The sequence below is a fragment of the Sus scrofa genome, chromosome 6, assembly GCF_054392235.1.
Source record: "Sus scrofa isolate SSC_HxYL_T2T_F1_AM1 chromosome 6, Sscrofa_HxYL_maternal_Yorkshire_Landrace_v2.0, whole genome shotgun sequence".
Taxonomy (NCBI): domain Eukaryota; kingdom Metazoa; phylum Chordata; class Mammalia; order Artiodactyla; family Suidae; genus Sus; species Sus scrofa.
In genome coordinates this window covers 13,463,735-13,480,175 of record NC_139388.1, presented here as the reverse complement: position 1 = coordinate 13,480,175, position 16,441 = coordinate 13,463,735, and the positions used below count along the sequence as shown (strand labels likewise).

At 44.6% G+C, this 16,441-nt stretch overlaps 1 protein-coding gene across 13 annotated transcripts in view; it reads right to left on the bottom strand.

Moving 5' to 3' along the window:
* The window catches only part of WDR59 (WD repeat domain 59), a 107,896-nt gene that overhangs the window by 41,184 nt on the left and 50,271 nt on the right, over positions 1-16,441 (bottom strand). For 11 of the 13 annotated variants that reach the window (XR_014805457.1, XR_014805458.1, XR_014805459.1 and 8 more), the window contains 4 exons: positions 15,309-15,404; positions 14,997-15,153; positions 14,116-14,185; positions 8,341-8,494 (listed from right to left, as the gene is read on the bottom strand). Coding sequence is in view for 9 of the 13 variants with exons in the window: in XM_084959597.1 (XP_084815723.1) it covers positions 8,341-8,494; positions 14,116-14,185; positions 14,997-15,153; positions 15,309-15,404 (477 nt within the window). In the remaining 4 variants the exon portion in view is untranslated. Of the gene's footprint in view, positions 1-4,346; positions 4,404-8,340; positions 8,495-14,115; positions 14,186-14,996; positions 15,154-15,308; positions 15,405-16,441 lie in introns of all 13 variants that reach the window. The other 2 variants (XM_084959603.1, XM_021093785.2) reach the window with 1 other exon arrangement.

The following is a 16,441-nucleotide window of genomic DNA, read 5'->3' as shown; positions in this document are numbered from 1 at the left end:
GCGATTTTTATCCAATCACTCTTCTGTAAGCCAGTCTCGGTCTATGTTCAGGCATTTCTGACCACTGATGTCCCACCTGAGCCCCAAAGTTGTCCCATGCGTGGAGCCTCCTAAATCCAGCACAGCTGGACTCAGGGCATGGCAGGTAAATGCAGGCATTTAACTGAAGCACCTGGATTGTTGATCATAATTTGTAAATACATATGCTACATTGTCAATTTGGAGCCTTAACCCATCTGGTCTTAGAAGTGGTAGGTGTCCATCCACAAGCCATTACTCTGCAAGCCAAGAGGAAGTCTCATCTATTGTCACGAGGTAGCCCTTCATTCCTCTGTGAGCCCTGGTTGTTTTCTAGAGAAGAATCGTGATGTGGGTGCAAGGAAGGGGAGCGTGAGCTAACGAGCAAATGGCCTGTAAGAATGGGCTGGAGCCAGGCAGCGTTCCCCGACACGAGACAGTGTGGCCGCATGTACACTAAACACTGTGACGCATTTTAGGGACAGTAACCTGGCGGTGACAGGACAGCACAGTATGGTTAACTATTATAGGGAGGGCACAAACTCTTCATTTGGGATCCTCATTCAGCTTTCTGGGGGTTTAAAAATTCCCAGAAACGACACACCCACAGGCCCCACGTAATTAGTCACCTCAAATGAGACTTAGGGTACTGGATTTTTCTTTCTTTCTTTCTTTCTTTTTTTTTTTAGGCAGAAAGAAAAGATCTATATTAAAAAGATTCCACCTGGAATCCAACAGGCTCCATCTAATGTACTCTTCCAGGCTGGTTGAAAGGCTTCTAAAATGCTGTTCCAGGCACTGACTCTGGCTCCTTAATACAAAGAGGAAATGAGAAGCCCTTGGGCAATGGAGCTGTTACCACTCAATAGCGGAGACCAAAAGAGGCCTCAGGACGAATGGGGGCTACAGCTTTCAGATGACACTGGCAACAGTCACAATTCCCTGACTTTTTAAGCAAACCTCATGAAAGCGTAAGGTTAATAAGGCCCACGTGCCCAAAGTGGTTCATTTGCAAATAGACTAGTTCATGTAAGAATGCTTTTCCCAGCAGACCTGAAATATTTCTAAAAAGGATCATTTTCAGAATGTCAAAAATACTTGAGCAGAGGGACCTGGGGAATGGTCATGGAAGAAGACCATGAGCAATTATCCCATCTCCCCAGAGCCTCCTCTACGACGGCCAGGGAGGAGCCTAAGTGTGGGAAATGAGAGGCGTCCTGGACTGTACCAGTGAGGAGGGGAGCTTACTCAATGCCACTCCTAAGAGCTGAGATTTGCACTCAGGCTGGCAGCCTGCTAAGCCCATACTTGTTCACCTGGTTTCAGGAGCAAGAGTTTAGATTTAAAGGGGGGGGGGGGAGGATTAAGTCCTGACTAAGCTACTTGTAAATATGTAAGTAGTTTGGTCCAGGAGTAAAAATGGATCCAGGAGTTCCCACTGGGGCACAGTAGGTTAAGGATCTGGCAATGCCACAACTGTGGCTAAGAGTGAAGCTGCCACTCAGATTTGATCCCTGGCCAAGGAATTTCCATATGACGTGGGTGCAGCCAAGAAAATAAATAATAAAAATTTGAAAAATATATCCATTCTAGTGAGGCCTGTCCAACACGCCAGCATCTACAATTACTCACTTTCTAAAAACAAATTTTTTGGCTGCACCCACAACATACGAAAGTTCCCGGGCCATGGATTGGACACGGGCCACAGCAGTGACCCTAGCAGTTGCAGTGACAATGTCAGATCCTTAACTGCTAGGCCCTCAGGGAATTCCTACAATAACTCCCTTCCAAAGTCACTTCTCTGCCAAGCCTGGGGGCTGCACTCAGCGTGGGCGGGAGACGGGCCGAGGCAAGCAGCTCCAGGCTGCAGGGCTTCGCACACCAGGATCGGGCCAAGGTGCCTTGTTTCAGGCGTGCACTTCGCACTGTTTTAACTCCTCTCTGAATCTGTTAGGATTTGGCACCTTCAGAGAAAAGAAAACTCAGGGTCCAGAGAGAGGTCCCGGGGCTTTTCTCGCTTTGCAGTCTTGGGTGACAGGGGTCCATGGAGGCGGCCCCGGCGAGTCATCCAAGTACTTAATGAAAATATAAACGGTGGTCTGAGGTAACTTTCCGCAACCATCCTTCACTGGGCTACGGAGAGCACAGCATTTCCTGGGACCACCTTGTCGACTTCCTGAGACGCCAGGCTTCTGGGTGATCTGTCCGATCTGTACTGATGTACAGGGGATGGCTGCTTTCTGGACCTTGCTAAACTGCCTCTGAGCCTGCAAGAGGAGATGCCCTGCCCAGGATCGCCCTAAGGAAGCTGCCGCCAAGACTCAAACTGTAAAAGCCACTGAGAGACAGACAGCTCTTCTTGTTCATTTAATCCAGCAAGAAAGAGCTGCAAAAGAACATGACAAAAAATTCTTAAGGGGGTCATAAAATAGTTTCATTCTCGTTTTGGTTTTGTTTTTTAATTTGGTGCTTGATGATTTTTAAATATGAAATAGCTCCCCTTCAGGTTACGGAGTTCACTCAGTAATCCTGTCTCGTGGCCACTTATTCTGGGGATTCAAATCCAACACGGCTGCCTAAACCAAGATCTGGTAAATTCCCAATCAGGCAACAGGGCCTCAGGTCCCTGCTCGTCCCTATCAGGCTCAGACAATGTTTCAGGGTGTTTCCTCCTGAACTCTGGCAACAAAACACAGTTCCTGTCGCATCCACACCTCCCCAAAACTTCTTTGCCCGAGTACTGCGCTGACGTTGTTAAGGACGGCCTCTCTCGTCTGAGCCACTGTCAGGCAAGGACAGCGGTGACACAGGGGCTGAGGCGTGGCTGCCCTTTCTGGGTGAGGGAAGGGCACCATGGCCCCAAAGCCCCCTAAACCCCCTGCATTGCTCCAGTCCCACTCTGACGGGCTTAAATGTGGAAACTTTTCTGTGCAGTAAAATCAGTCCCTTTGGGAGGCCCAGGACTCTGCACTGCTCTTAGGTCTTTCTCAATGCCCCATCGATAGAAAACGCCCCTTCCCCACAGATTCCGTGAGCAGGGATCGAGGGAGGAGAGACAAAGTGAGACAGACAAGTTATCACACGATGAGACCAGGATGCTCCTCTGAACAGACCAAGAAGGTGTTCATGGAATTACAGGGAAAGAGGACGGGGGCGGGGCGGGGGGAAGCGGGTGGAGAGAGGGTGGGGAGGGAGGCACGGGTGCAGAGAGCGCTGAATGACAACTGAGAGCCAGCTTGCGACTGCACCACCAGTGTTACTGCTACAACCGGAGGCAACATCGATGCCAATAAATGGGTTAAATGTAAAAACAGCCCAAGAATAAGCCACCAACTGCTTCGCAGCAACCCCGTCGACAATGCATAATCAGTAGAGTGGGCAGTGAGTCAAAATCAGTTCCTATTTAAATAGCAGTGGGAGCAGGGACTTGTGGGAAAATCAGTGGAAACGCTGCAGTCAGGGTGATGGGACAGAGAGGAAAGGTGGCCACGGTGGTGGCTTCACCTCCAAGTTGTTAGGCAGCAGTGGCACTTGTTAATCAGGGCTCCTGATTTCAACTGTTTTTTATATGTAAAGGCTACAGGACTATCTCCCTAAACAGATACATACATTTTTTTTTTTTTTTTTAAACACCAAATGAAATTTACACAAATGCCTCAAGGCTGCCCTGCACAGCCTGAGCTCACCTTGGCGTGACTGAAACACGAAGGGGGTGGGAGAGGAAGACAGAAGAGGACAGAGTAAGCAAGAGAAAAGGAAGAGAGGGTGTCCATAGCAGAGGTTTTACTGTCAATGCAAAATACTGACGGTTAGGAAAAATTTGTTCCAGGAAATTCCCAAAGGATTACAAACTAGCTTCTGCGTCACGCCAATGAAGCAAGCAGGCATGTCCTTCTCTGAACTCGACCAAGACGATAAAAACAGAGACAAGATGGTAAAAGCCTCTTATATCTTCCTCTGCTGCCCTCAATGCCAAAGGTAGGCTCTTGGAAACTCTATGAAGTTGTATAAATATTTCAAGTGAAATCAGGTGAGCTAAAGGCTTATTATTGGGGTTCCTTCCAAGAAACCCAGGATTTGCCTTCACTTTCATAGGAGTCCGTTCACAATCCTTACCGGGATCCGTATTCACCCATTTGAAACGGATGGAACCAGGAGGCAGTCCCTGGCACCTGACTCCCAAGAGTGAAAAATTGATCAGGCTGGTCCTGAAAACCAGTCAGCCTGTCATTTCAGGTTCCTCAAAGCCAGGCAGGTGGCATTTTATTCTTGGGCCTTTGGGCAGAGACAGGATTAGTTAAGGAGAGCATTTGCACAGCGCACAGTACCGGGAAGTCGTTAATTGCTTGTATGGACCAACGTCGCCGGGCAGAGCGAGGAGACATCTGTGCGTGAAAACGTTACACCCAGGAGAAGGGAAGAAAAACACCAAGAAAATTAAAAGGGAAAAATATAGAATAAAACAAAAGCTTCCCATACATCTGATGGATTCAAAGGTACCATAATATACTGCAAAATCGGATGGGAATGACTGAAAAATCTGAACCTCAGCACAGCAGTATCTGGCTTCCCTCACCCCCCTCCCTCAATCCATCACAATCCATACACCGTCCTTTAGTCTGAAACACATCTCAAGGTAACAGGAGGCTGACAGAGGATACTGTGGGGATCTGTGGTTCTCTTACGAGGATGAAGATCACGAGCAACAGGTGGAGAGCTCTGCTGCCCCTTCAAGAGCACTCGTATGTGCGAGAGGACTCTCGCCCCTGAACACGAAGGTTCCTCCGTAGACTGAACACCGAACAGTGTCTGGCCTGTGGCTGGGCAGTGCTGGAGAACCTGAAGTCTTGACCTTGGGAGGGCAGGACATTCTCAGAGTTGGTGCCACGAGGGAGCGACAGCCCCTGAGGAATGCAGGGTGACCCGCCCCAGGGCTCACACTACCCACACCAGCATCAGTATGAAACTGGGGGCACAAAACACGGTTCAGGGAAATCAGAAATTATTCTATTAACTTCAAGAACTCCCTGCGTATTTACATTACAGCTATTTTAGTGACATAAATGCAAGCAAACGTGGGAAGCTGCAAACATTTTTTTTTAACCTATTGCACTATCGGTTTTATTTTGTGTGTGTGTATTTGTTATTATTTTTTATTATTTTTTTTAATTGTTATTTCCCCAATACAATTTACATTTTTCAATGTTTATAGGGCAATGCCTAAAGTTTGTCTCAAATTCTGGGCCTTCTGATTCAACCTAAGAATAAACAATATTTCATCAGCTATTAATTGTTTGTCTAGTTACCTAGTTAGAATCTCTCTGCACTTTCTAACTTCCTATGAAATTTAATCTTTTTTTTTTTTTTACATCTCTCACATTAAAAAAATTTTTAAGAGTGAACACTGGAATTCCATTTGGGTGATACAACAATATGACTGAAGTAAGGCAGGTTAAAAACACAAAAAGATGAGAGAAATGAATATTAGGCCCTCGTGGCTCTGTGAAGATTTTTTCTTTTTTGCAATCTCCAAAATATGCTATAATTCCTTCAGTGCTATGCTTTAATGCAGCTATATTCTCTTCCTTTATTCTTACTCATTTAAAGCTTTCAGGGGTAAGCGATCTAAACAAGAATGAAAGTATGCAGGAGACAAAACTTCAGCTGAAAATGAAGAGTTAAGCACAGAGAAATTTAGTAAACTGGAATCATCTCTGGGACAAAAGTAATAAAAGTGATATTATTTCACATTTGAAACTAGATACCCAAGAATCAGGAAATATTCCTTGAGAGCCAAAACCATTATCGCCCTCCACGAGGAAAATAAGACGGCCTGTGTACATACAATACCATGGCCATATTTCATTCCTTTTAACTCTTCCCCTATGCCCCATGTAAATGGGGTGGACAAGAACAAGCTTCAAGGAGAACTTAAGAGATTCTTTCAGCTTCATCACAAAAAACTGATGTACCAGTTATTAGTAACTGATTTTAACTTATTAGGTTGAACCACATGAAACTTTTTTTTCAAGTCAAAAATGTTCAAATAGCAGCAATTTCATATGACTTGACCCAGTAATTACTATGCCTCATCCATTAAAAAGTGCCTCCCACCCCAAGGCTTCTAGTGTTTGTAGAATATTCTATTTCTTGGCCTGTGTGACTGCTAATTCTCTGAACTACAAAGCTATGATTTGTGAACTTTTCTCTGTATCTTATACATCAATACAAAGGTTTCCTATGAAATTACAGTGACACTACCTCCCCTAATTTTATTTGCTCAATAAATAATTTTATTTATTGAAATAAAATGCAGAGCCACTGACTATATCACCCTAGAGGACCAGAGGAGCCCACTTTCTGTGGAGAAGCAGACACTGGGAATCCCCCCAGCTGAACTATATCACGACCCTTCCCCACCCCACCCCATAATCTAATGGGATAAGCAGAACATGATGGAGGATAATGTGAAAAAAAGAACGTATATAAATGTATAACTGGTCACTTTGCTGTGCAGCAGAATTTGACAGAACACTGTAAATCAACTATAACAATGAAAACATTTTTTAATCCTATGATAAACCACAATGGAAAAGAATATATATATGTGTGTGTGTGTATATATGCATGTATATGTATTAATGTATATATGTATTATATATGAATATATAAACTGAATCACTTTGCCGTATAGCAGATATTAACATAACATTGTAAACCAACCATACTTCAATAAAAAAATAATAATATTAAAAAACAGAGGTAATTATCTACCCGCCTTTAGTTCCTCTTCATGATTACGGTGTTTGTAGCAAAAGAGCCAAGACCCTCAACAACATAAATGCAGGCTTTACGAGCGCTTCTCGATTAGGAGAGCTCCCTCCCTGGACCGGGAGCCATTTCGGTGAAACGTGGCCTTTACAGACCACCACGGGATCCAAAGTGCTAGTCCATCTATGCTGCCCCATCCGAACCCAAGCACGAGAAGCGTGCGGTATGATCCAAAGGGCAATTCAGAACTGCCCCTTTGACTGTAAGCACCCCTCAACCTGGCCCTGACCCTAAAGAAAATTCCCCCATTTCCCAGCCTTGAGTTTGTTTGGCTATTAAATCAAAAATAAAATGCCTTAGCTCCAATCAGTTTATCAAACCAATCTCACCATTTACCTGCTAGCTTACACTAAAAGCAAAAATATTGTCTTTTTTTTTTTTTCTTTAATGTAAAGGACTTGAGAAAACGAAGGTGTTCCAAGAAGGTCTGCGGCAGTTCAGTGGGCAGGGCAGCCCTCCGTCAGTGACGTGAGGAAGCAGACTCTGGAAAGGTGACCAGAAAGACAACCAGCCAAAAAGCCCTTTGCCCTATTTGACTGAGGTTTTGCCAGAGACCAGTCCTGTCTCAAGCACCAGTTCCTGTCACTCATTTGTCACACACAGTCCTAAGACTGGACAAATCAGACGGCCACCTGTAGTGCGAACTGGGAAGGGGAGACCTTAACACAGCAATTTCTAAAACTTGCTGGAAATCAGGGTTTTATTTTAAGTAATTCAATTTTTAAAAAAAAAATAGATTTAATTATAGTCAATTCATGCTGTCTCAATTAGCAGGAGAAAGCAACAAAGAACTCCTAAGGACTGAGCTTATGAGAACCTAAGAGGTAAGCTGACTACGTCCTGCCAGTTAAGAGCTGGTTTAAGCCAGACTCGACCTGACAGCAGAGAAAGAGTTCTCAGAATCATCCGATGTTCTCCACATTTCTGGTCACCAAAGGCCTCTGACAGCTCAACAGCTACTTTAGGGACAACAAGTCCCTTAAGAACCCAGGCACAAAAGGACGGTTTCAGGCGATTTTTGTATAAACGGGTCCATTCAAATGGGTCCTTCAGTGCAGACTTAGTAAAGGCATAAAAACGCAGAGGTCAACTTTAAAACGTCCCACAGCTATGAAGTTCCAAATAAATCAAGATTCCAAGCCTCCCAAAATATCCTTTAATTTGCTGACAAACATCAGAATTGCAAGGAAGACCTGAAGCTAAACGATTCTGAGAGGCCGGGAATCAGCTTCATTTGAATGAGCATCACAAGATCAGGGCTGAAGGGGAGGGAAGCGTCTGGATGACAAGAACCAACCAGCCCCTCTCCCCCCCAACAACTGACAGAAGGTAAAACCGACTGAAGAAGGAAGCAATGGTTTTTAACACTCTAACTACCAACGGGACTGACCACAGGGGCTAGTTTAGCTGCCGTGCGTGCGGGGCAGGCAGGGAGGCAAAGAACCAGAGTCCAGGGAAGGGACAAGACAAAGGCGGGGCTCTGCCACTTACCCGCTCCTTGTAGTAGAAGGAGCTGACCGAGAGCTGCTCCTTCTCGCTGCGTGTGGGGCTCCCGCTGTACAAACGCAGGTTCCCGGGGGCCTCGGTGCGGATCTTCATGGGCGCAATCAAGCCAGTGTGATAGGCAGACAAGGCCGAGAGAGATCTGGGGTTGAGAAGGCACGATTATCCAAACTGGCGTCAGTCTTTGCATATTTCTAAGGAGGGCTCTGCTTAGCCCTTGATGAAATCAGGAGGAAAAGACAGATAACGTGGAGGAAAAATGGAAACTCCAAAAAAAGAACCAAGCAGCACTTTTAAGAACTGAAAAATGCTTTGTCTGCAGAAGCAGAGTGTGTCTATGACTGTATTCACAGAAGACTCAAAAGAATCTACAAACCACTTAATTCAGATACACGGTCGATCTACAGGCATCTACTGTATTTCTATGTATTAAAAGCAAACACTCAGAAAATAAACATTTTTAAAATTGTATTTTCAGGAGTTCCTGTCGTGGCACAGTGGTTAACGAATTCGACTAGGAACCATGAGGTTGCGGGTTCGATCCCTGGCCTTGCTCAGTGGGTTAAGGATCTGGCGTTGCCGTGAGCTGTGGTGAAGGTTGCAGATGTGGCTCGGATCCCGCGTTGCTATGGCTCTGGCGTAGGCTGGTAGCCACAGCTCCAATTCGACCCCTCGCCTGGAAACCTCCATATGCCACGGGAGTGGCCCAAGAAACGGCAAAAAGACAAAAATAAATAAATAAATAAATGAATAAAACAAAATAAAATAAAATTGTATTTCCAATAGCTTAACTCTTAACCAAAACACATTAAGAATTCCTGCTGTGGCTGAATGGGATCAGCAGTGTCTCTGGAGACACAGGTTCAATCCCCAGCCAGCACAGTGGGTTGAGAGAGTCCAGTGTTGCCACAGCTGTGGTGTAGGCTACAACTAAGGCTTAAAGCTGATCTCTGGCCCAGGAACTCCTTATGCCACAAGCCATCCAAAAACAAAAAACAAAAACCACATTAAATACCTAGGAACAAACTTAATGAAAAAAAAAATTGTGTACTGAAGATATAAAATATTGCTGAAAGAAATTAAAGAGATGGAGTTCCCGTCATGGATCAGTGGAAATGAATCTGACTAGCATCCATGAGGACATAGGTTCAATTCCAGCCCTGCTCAGTGGGTTAAGGACCCGGTGTTGCTGTGAGCTGTGGTGTAGGTCACAGACACGGCTTGGATCTGGTGTTGCTGTGGCTATGGTATAGGCCAGCAGCTACAACTCTGATCTGACCCCTAGCCGGGGAACCTCCATATGCCACAGGTGTGGCCCTAAAAAAGATAAGAAAAGAAAAAAAAGAAAAGAAATTAAAGAGGACTCAAAGCAACAGAAAAGTACACCATGTCAGTAGACTGGAAGATTCCATATTGTTACGATGTCGATTTTCTCCAAATTGATCTACAAAATCAACACAATTCCAATCAAAATATGAGTAAAGGAGTTCGCGTTGTGGCACCGCGGGAACAAATCCAACTAGGAACCAAGAGGTTGCGGGTTCAATCCCTGGCCTTGTTCAGTGGGCTAAGGATACGGCGTTGCCATGAGCTGTGGTGTAGGTTGCATATGTGGCTCAGATCTGGCGTTTCTGTGGCTGTGGTGTAGGCCGGAAGCTGTAGCTCCAATTCAACCCCTAGCCTGTGACCCTCCTTATGCCAGGGGTGTGGCCCTAAAAAGGCAAAACAAAACAAAAAATACATATGTGTGTGTGTGTGTGTGTGTGTGTGTGTGTATATGAGTAGACTTTTTTGTAGAAACCAGGAAGCGGAGTTCTATTTTTATAGGAATGCAAAAAGTCTAGAATAGCTAACACAATCCTGAATGAGAAGACTAAAGTTGGAGGCCTTAAACTGCCGGATTTGGAGACTTACTGTATAAACCTACATTGAGAGTGTAATTTTGTCATAAGGAAAGACCAATAGAGCAAAGGAAAAAATAGAATTCAGAAATAGTTCCAGGAGTTCCTGTTGTGGTGCAGGGGAAACAAATCCAACTAGGAACCATGAGGATACAGGTTCAATTCCTGGCCTTGCTCACTGGGTTAAGGATCTGGTATTGCCATGGGCTGTGGTGTAGGTTAGATATATGGCTCGGATCTGACATTGCTGTGGCTCTGGCACAGGCTAGCAGCTATGGTTCCAATCTGACCCCTAGCCTGGGAACTTCCATACGCCATCGGTGAGGCCCTAAAAAGCAAAAAAAGGAAAGAAAAAAAAAAAAGAAGTAGATCCAAAACATATGGTCAACTGATTTTCAACAGAGGTATCAATGTGAATTCAATAAGAGGAAAATCTTCTTCATAAATGATGCTATATGTGTCACAACTATCTATCTCTACTGGAAAAAAAAAAAAAAAGCTGACTCCCTACCTCATATCATAACACAAAAATTAATTTGAGATTGATTATAGACCTTAAATAAGCCATTTATTTATTTATTTATTTTAAATTTATTTTTGCTTTTTAGGGCTGCAGGCGCAGCATATGTTCCTAGGCTAGGGGTTGAATCGGAGCTATAGCTGCTGGCCTACGCCACAGACAAAGCAACACAAGATCAGAGCTGTGTCTGTAACCTACACTATAGCTCACAGCAATGCTGGATCCTTAACCCACTGACTGAGGCCAGGGATCAAACCCGAATCCTCATGGATCTAGTCGGGTTCGTTACTGCTGAGCCACGATGAGAACTCCACATAAGGAATTTAAAACTATAAATTTTAAAGAAAACACAAGAATATTTTCCTATTTTCTTGATAAGCAGTTTCTTTTTTTTTTCAGACAGCACATAGAAGGACTAACCCTAAATCTTAAACAAACTGAACTGCATCAAAATCACAAATTGCTGAGAGCCAAAAATCATTAAAGAGGGAGAAAGAAGATCCTGTATTGGCGCAGTGGTTAACGAATCCGACTAGGAACCATGAGGTTGCAGGTTCAATCCCTGGCCTTGCTAAGTGGGTTAAGGATCCGGCATTGCCGTGAGCTGTAGTGTAGGTTGCAGACGAGGCTTGGATCCCACGTTGCTGTGGCTCTGGCGTAGGCCAGTGGCTACAGCTCTGATGAGACCCCTAGCCTGAGAACATCCATATGTCGAGGGAGCGGCTCAAGAAAAGGCAAAAAGACGCACAAAAAAAAAAAAAAAAAAAAGAGGGAGAAAGACAAGCAACAGATTAGAAGAAAATCTATACACATATCCAGCCAAGGATATGTAACAAGCATTGATAAAGAACTACCACAATGCGGGTTCCCGTTGTGGCTCAGAGGGTTAGAAACCCAACTAGTATCCACGGCAGATGGAGGTTCAATCCCTAGCCTCTCTCAGTGGGTTAAGGATCTGATGTTGCCGTGAGCTGTGGCGTAGGTCATGAAACAGTCTAAAAAAGTTGGGCAAAACCCTAGACCAGGCACATCACAACAGAAGATACCCAGGTGGTCAATTAGCACAAAAGCTCAGCATCACTAGTCATCACCATGGAAACACAAATCAAAGACCTGAGGAGCTAATACAACACACTACCACGACAGCTAAAACTGAAAAGATTGAAAACACCCAGTTTTGGAGAGGATGTGGAGTAACCAGAACTCTGAAATATTTACTGTAAGAGAGTAAAATGGCAAAGCACTGGGGACAGACTTTTTGGCAACTCTAATAAAACTAACACACACCTATCATATGACCCAGGGAGGCAACTCCTTGGGTAGCGAAATTAATACACATGTCCATAAAAAGACTTGTATGTGTAGGTCTATACATAACAAAATAAAAACTGGAAATAAACTAAATGTCCATCAACAGAAGTATGAACAAGCAGTATTATTTTCATATAGTGCAACCACTGCTACATGCAACAATGTGGATTAATCCCAAAAACATTCAGTTAAGCAAAATAAGCCAGAATAAAAGAGTACATGCTGCATCACTCTAGATGACGTTCAAGCACAGGCGAAAGTAAACTACAATGATGGAATCAGAAAAGCGCTCTCCTCTGGGTAGAGGGACTGGGGAACATTTTGGGATAAGGGCCACACTATGTATCTTGATCTGGGTGCTGGTCATCAAGGTAGACTTCACATTTGGGTACCCTAAATTATACAACAAAAACAGTACCAAAAAGTTCTCATAGGTACATTTCACCTCTGATCCAAAGTCTAGATACAGGTATTTGCTGTTTCCCTTTATGAGAAGGTAACTGTTTCCTTGTTCAACTTTTCTTTTTTTTTTTTTTTTTAGGGCTGCACCTGGGGCGTATGGAAGTTCCCAGGCTAGGGGTCAAATTGGAGCTGCAGCTGCCAGCCTACACCACAGCCACAGCAATGCCAGATCCAAGCCACGTCTGGGACCTATACAACAGCTCATGGCAACACCAGATCCTTAAGCCACTGCTCGAGGCCAGGGATCGAACCCATATCTTCATGGATCCTAGTCAGGTTCGTGACCACTGAGACACAACAGGAACTCCCTTTGTCCAACTTTTTGACTAAGGAACCTGGTATGATGTAGGAGGCTCTCTGTCATTTAACTCCCAGTTCTTGTGGGGACAAGGTCTCAACTGCCAGGTTTACTACAGCAACTAGCAAACTCTCAGGGCAGCAGTAGTGTCTGCTCGTGACCTTGGTGCAATGTCCTCTCTTTCTTATTAGCTTATCTGTTCATTATAGGTATGCTAATCATATCACATCCAACATAACCAGTGTTTGTAGCAGGAAGCTAAGTTATCTTGGTCACCACACTTTAGAACCAGAAGTCTACAATATAATATTTAAGTTTAAAAAGTCGGCAGTGTGGAGGAGGCCGTAAACGTGTGGGAATAGGGGTATGTGAGAATGCTCTGTACTTTGCAATCCATTTTGCTATGAACCTAAAAGAGAAAATATATTAATAAAGAAAAAAAAATCTATAATCTGATCCGGCCATTCAACTCCTAGGTATATACCCAAGAAAAATGAAAACATATATATCCAAATACAAATTGGAACAGGATGTTCACAGCAGTATTATTCCTAACAGCCAAAAAGGGGAAACAACCCCAATGTCCACTGACTAATGAATGAACAAATGAAGTATGGAGAATACGAGTGAGGGAACATCACTTGGCAATAAAAAGAAATGAAGTTCAGATACAGCTACAACATCCATGCTCCCTGAAAATACACTAAGTGAAAGAAGGAACACACACAGATTCCATTTATGTGAACGGTCTAGAACAGGTGAATTTATAGATAGAAAGTAGATCAGTGTTTGCCCAGGCCTGGAGGAATGGGGAACGTGGGGGCTGGTGTGACCCCTAAGCGACGCAAAGTTCCTTTCTGGGGTCATGAAAAGGTTCTAGAATTGCCTGCAGTGATGGCCACACACACACTACACACGGGAGGTAACGCTTCAGAGTGGCTAATTTGTGTTATGGGACTACACATGATCTCTTGCCATTTTTCTAATTTTATTTAATGTCCAGTTAATACCTTAGAAATAGGGGAAAAGCACATTAAAAGAGAATCTGCCTTGTTTTGACAACAGCTTTTATCAAATAACTCCCTCTAGGAGTAACTTCACAGTAGAAATCTCAGCTGAGCTGCCAGTTTACGAACCCTGATCTTTCGGGAAGAAATCTCAGAATGAGTGTTTGCTGAAGAACTAGAACCAGTTGTCCAAAGACACGCTCCCAGATGTCTGCCCACTTCTGGTCCATGAACACCGCTTATGCCTGTACCTTCCAGACTCACCTTGGAGTGGGCTCTGTTGGAGACACTGCTCGATGCATCGTCATGGGCCTCGTGAAATACACCAGGTACCCTGTCAAAGGAGTTAGTACATGTGCACATCAGGGTCAATGAGCTGGACGTGGGAAACCCTAAGACAGCACTGGCCAGTCTTTTGTCTACCTTGGGATGCCTGAAGGATAAGACATAGTAACCCAAGTTACACAGGCGCACAACAGGCATGATACTTCACACAGACAAGGGTGAGAATCTCCGGGATCCGGGAGAGATGGGATGTATGCGGTCTGGACCAGTCTTCACAGGCACTTTCTATTCCTAAGTACGTTCTCGATATTCTGAGGCAAAACTCAAATTCACACTCAACAGAACGAAAAAACTTTAGACTGTAATTCTGGTGAAACATTCTCAGGATGTGTCCCTAGCTGCCACTGAGGCATCAGACCACATGACACTACGACAGAAATCTTCTGAGTTCTCAGGAAAGAAAAACAAAGACAAATATTCTGACGGAAATTTTTTTTTTTTTTTTTTTTTTTTTTTTTGTCTTTTGTCTGTTGCTGTTGCTGCTATCTCTTGGGCCGCTCCCACGGCATATGGAGGTTCCCAGGCGAGGGGTTGAATCGGAGCTGTAGCCACCGGCCTACGCCAGAGCCACAGCAACGCGGGATCCGAGCCGCGTCTGCAACCTACACCACAGCTCACGGCAACGCCGGATCGTTAACCCACTGAGCAAGGGCAGGGACCGAACCCGCAACCTCATGGTTCCTAGTCGGATTCGTTAACCGCTGCGCCACCACGGGAACTCCGTGACGGAAATTTTTAAATAGACATTCTTAGCTGCATGCTCTCAAAATCTATAATCAGAGAACCAAAAAGAGACCAACCTGCCCCACAGAACCTGGCCCCTGAGGTCCGGGGAAAAGGAATATTGGCATCCTGGTAGGATCCGTAAGCGGTGGTGACCCGGGCGAACGTTGGTAGGGGCGGCGTGACGGAGTTCGGGAGCGCAAAGGGGTTGCTGGAAGCACTGTCTTCTTGGTTCTGAAATTTTAAAATCAACAGACTAAAACCCACACTCTGTCTTCAAGCTGAATTACAAAATGGGATACGTTATTACAAGATCAGGGAGCCCAGGGGTTTAGGGAGGAAGAAAGGAAATAAAACCCCAAAGCACAGGTTGCTAACAAGGATCCCACCACAAAAGACTCGAGGCAGGAGACGAGCTGGCGCAGGCAGGGCTCCAGACAGCTCTGGTTGCGTTTCACTTTTTGCAGGGAAGTGTCTTTCAGGATCTAGAAAAGGCGCAAAGCACAGTTAAGAATAGCAACATTCTTTCTTCCGGTTCGCTTTTGTTATTTATGAGAAGCATCAGAAAGAGGAGCGATGCTGAGGATGCTGGGCGACTGCAGCGTGGCTGGGTCTGAGGCTGCCGACGCAGCACACCCCCCTCAGCCCTCAACCTCCAGGAAGCTCAGAGCAAGATTCTTTTGCGTGTCCTCTTCAAGAAGCACTTTGAGAGGACATGTTTCTAGTACTGGAACAACTATGCTTCCTTTACAGCCGATTCTACGCCTGTGCTCTCACCCCACCTGACCCCATCGTCCTCCTCCAGGATTACTTAGAAGTAAGATCCTCCTGGAGTTTCCTGGTGGCTCAACGAGTTAAGGATCTGGTGTTGTCACCCTTGTAGCTCTGGTTACTGCTGTGGTTTGGGGTCAATCCCCGGCCCAGGAACTTCCGCATTCTGTAGGGGAAAAAAAAAGTAATATCCTCCAGTCTGGACTGAAAACTGTTCCAAGGGATACACAGATGCCAGGGGGAACCGATTTCACTTTGGTGAAAATGAAAATATACCTTTTTTTTTTGGTCCTTTAAAATATACAAAAGCCTATCATTTTAAAGCATGTGCTACAGAAATAAAGTGACACACTCAATGAAGACAGGCATGTCGACTGGCCCTGGGCTGTCCAGCATGGAAGTTACGGCTCACATGGGGCCACAGAGCCCAGGAAGCATAGCAAGTCTGGATTGAGATACATCATAAGTGTAAAACTCACGCCAAAAGTTGAAGACTTGGTGACAAAAAGGAAAAAAAAAAAATGTACACTATCTCAATTTTTATATTGGTTACATGTTGATATGATAATACCTTGTTTGTTTTGTTTTGTTTTTTTTTTCAGCCAAGCCCAAAGCATGCAGATGTTCCTGGACCAAGAATGGAACCTACACCACAGCAATAACACCACCAGGTCCTTAACCTGCTAAGCCACCAGGGAATTCTCAATATGATAATACCTTGGATATACTGAATTAAATAAAAATACTATTG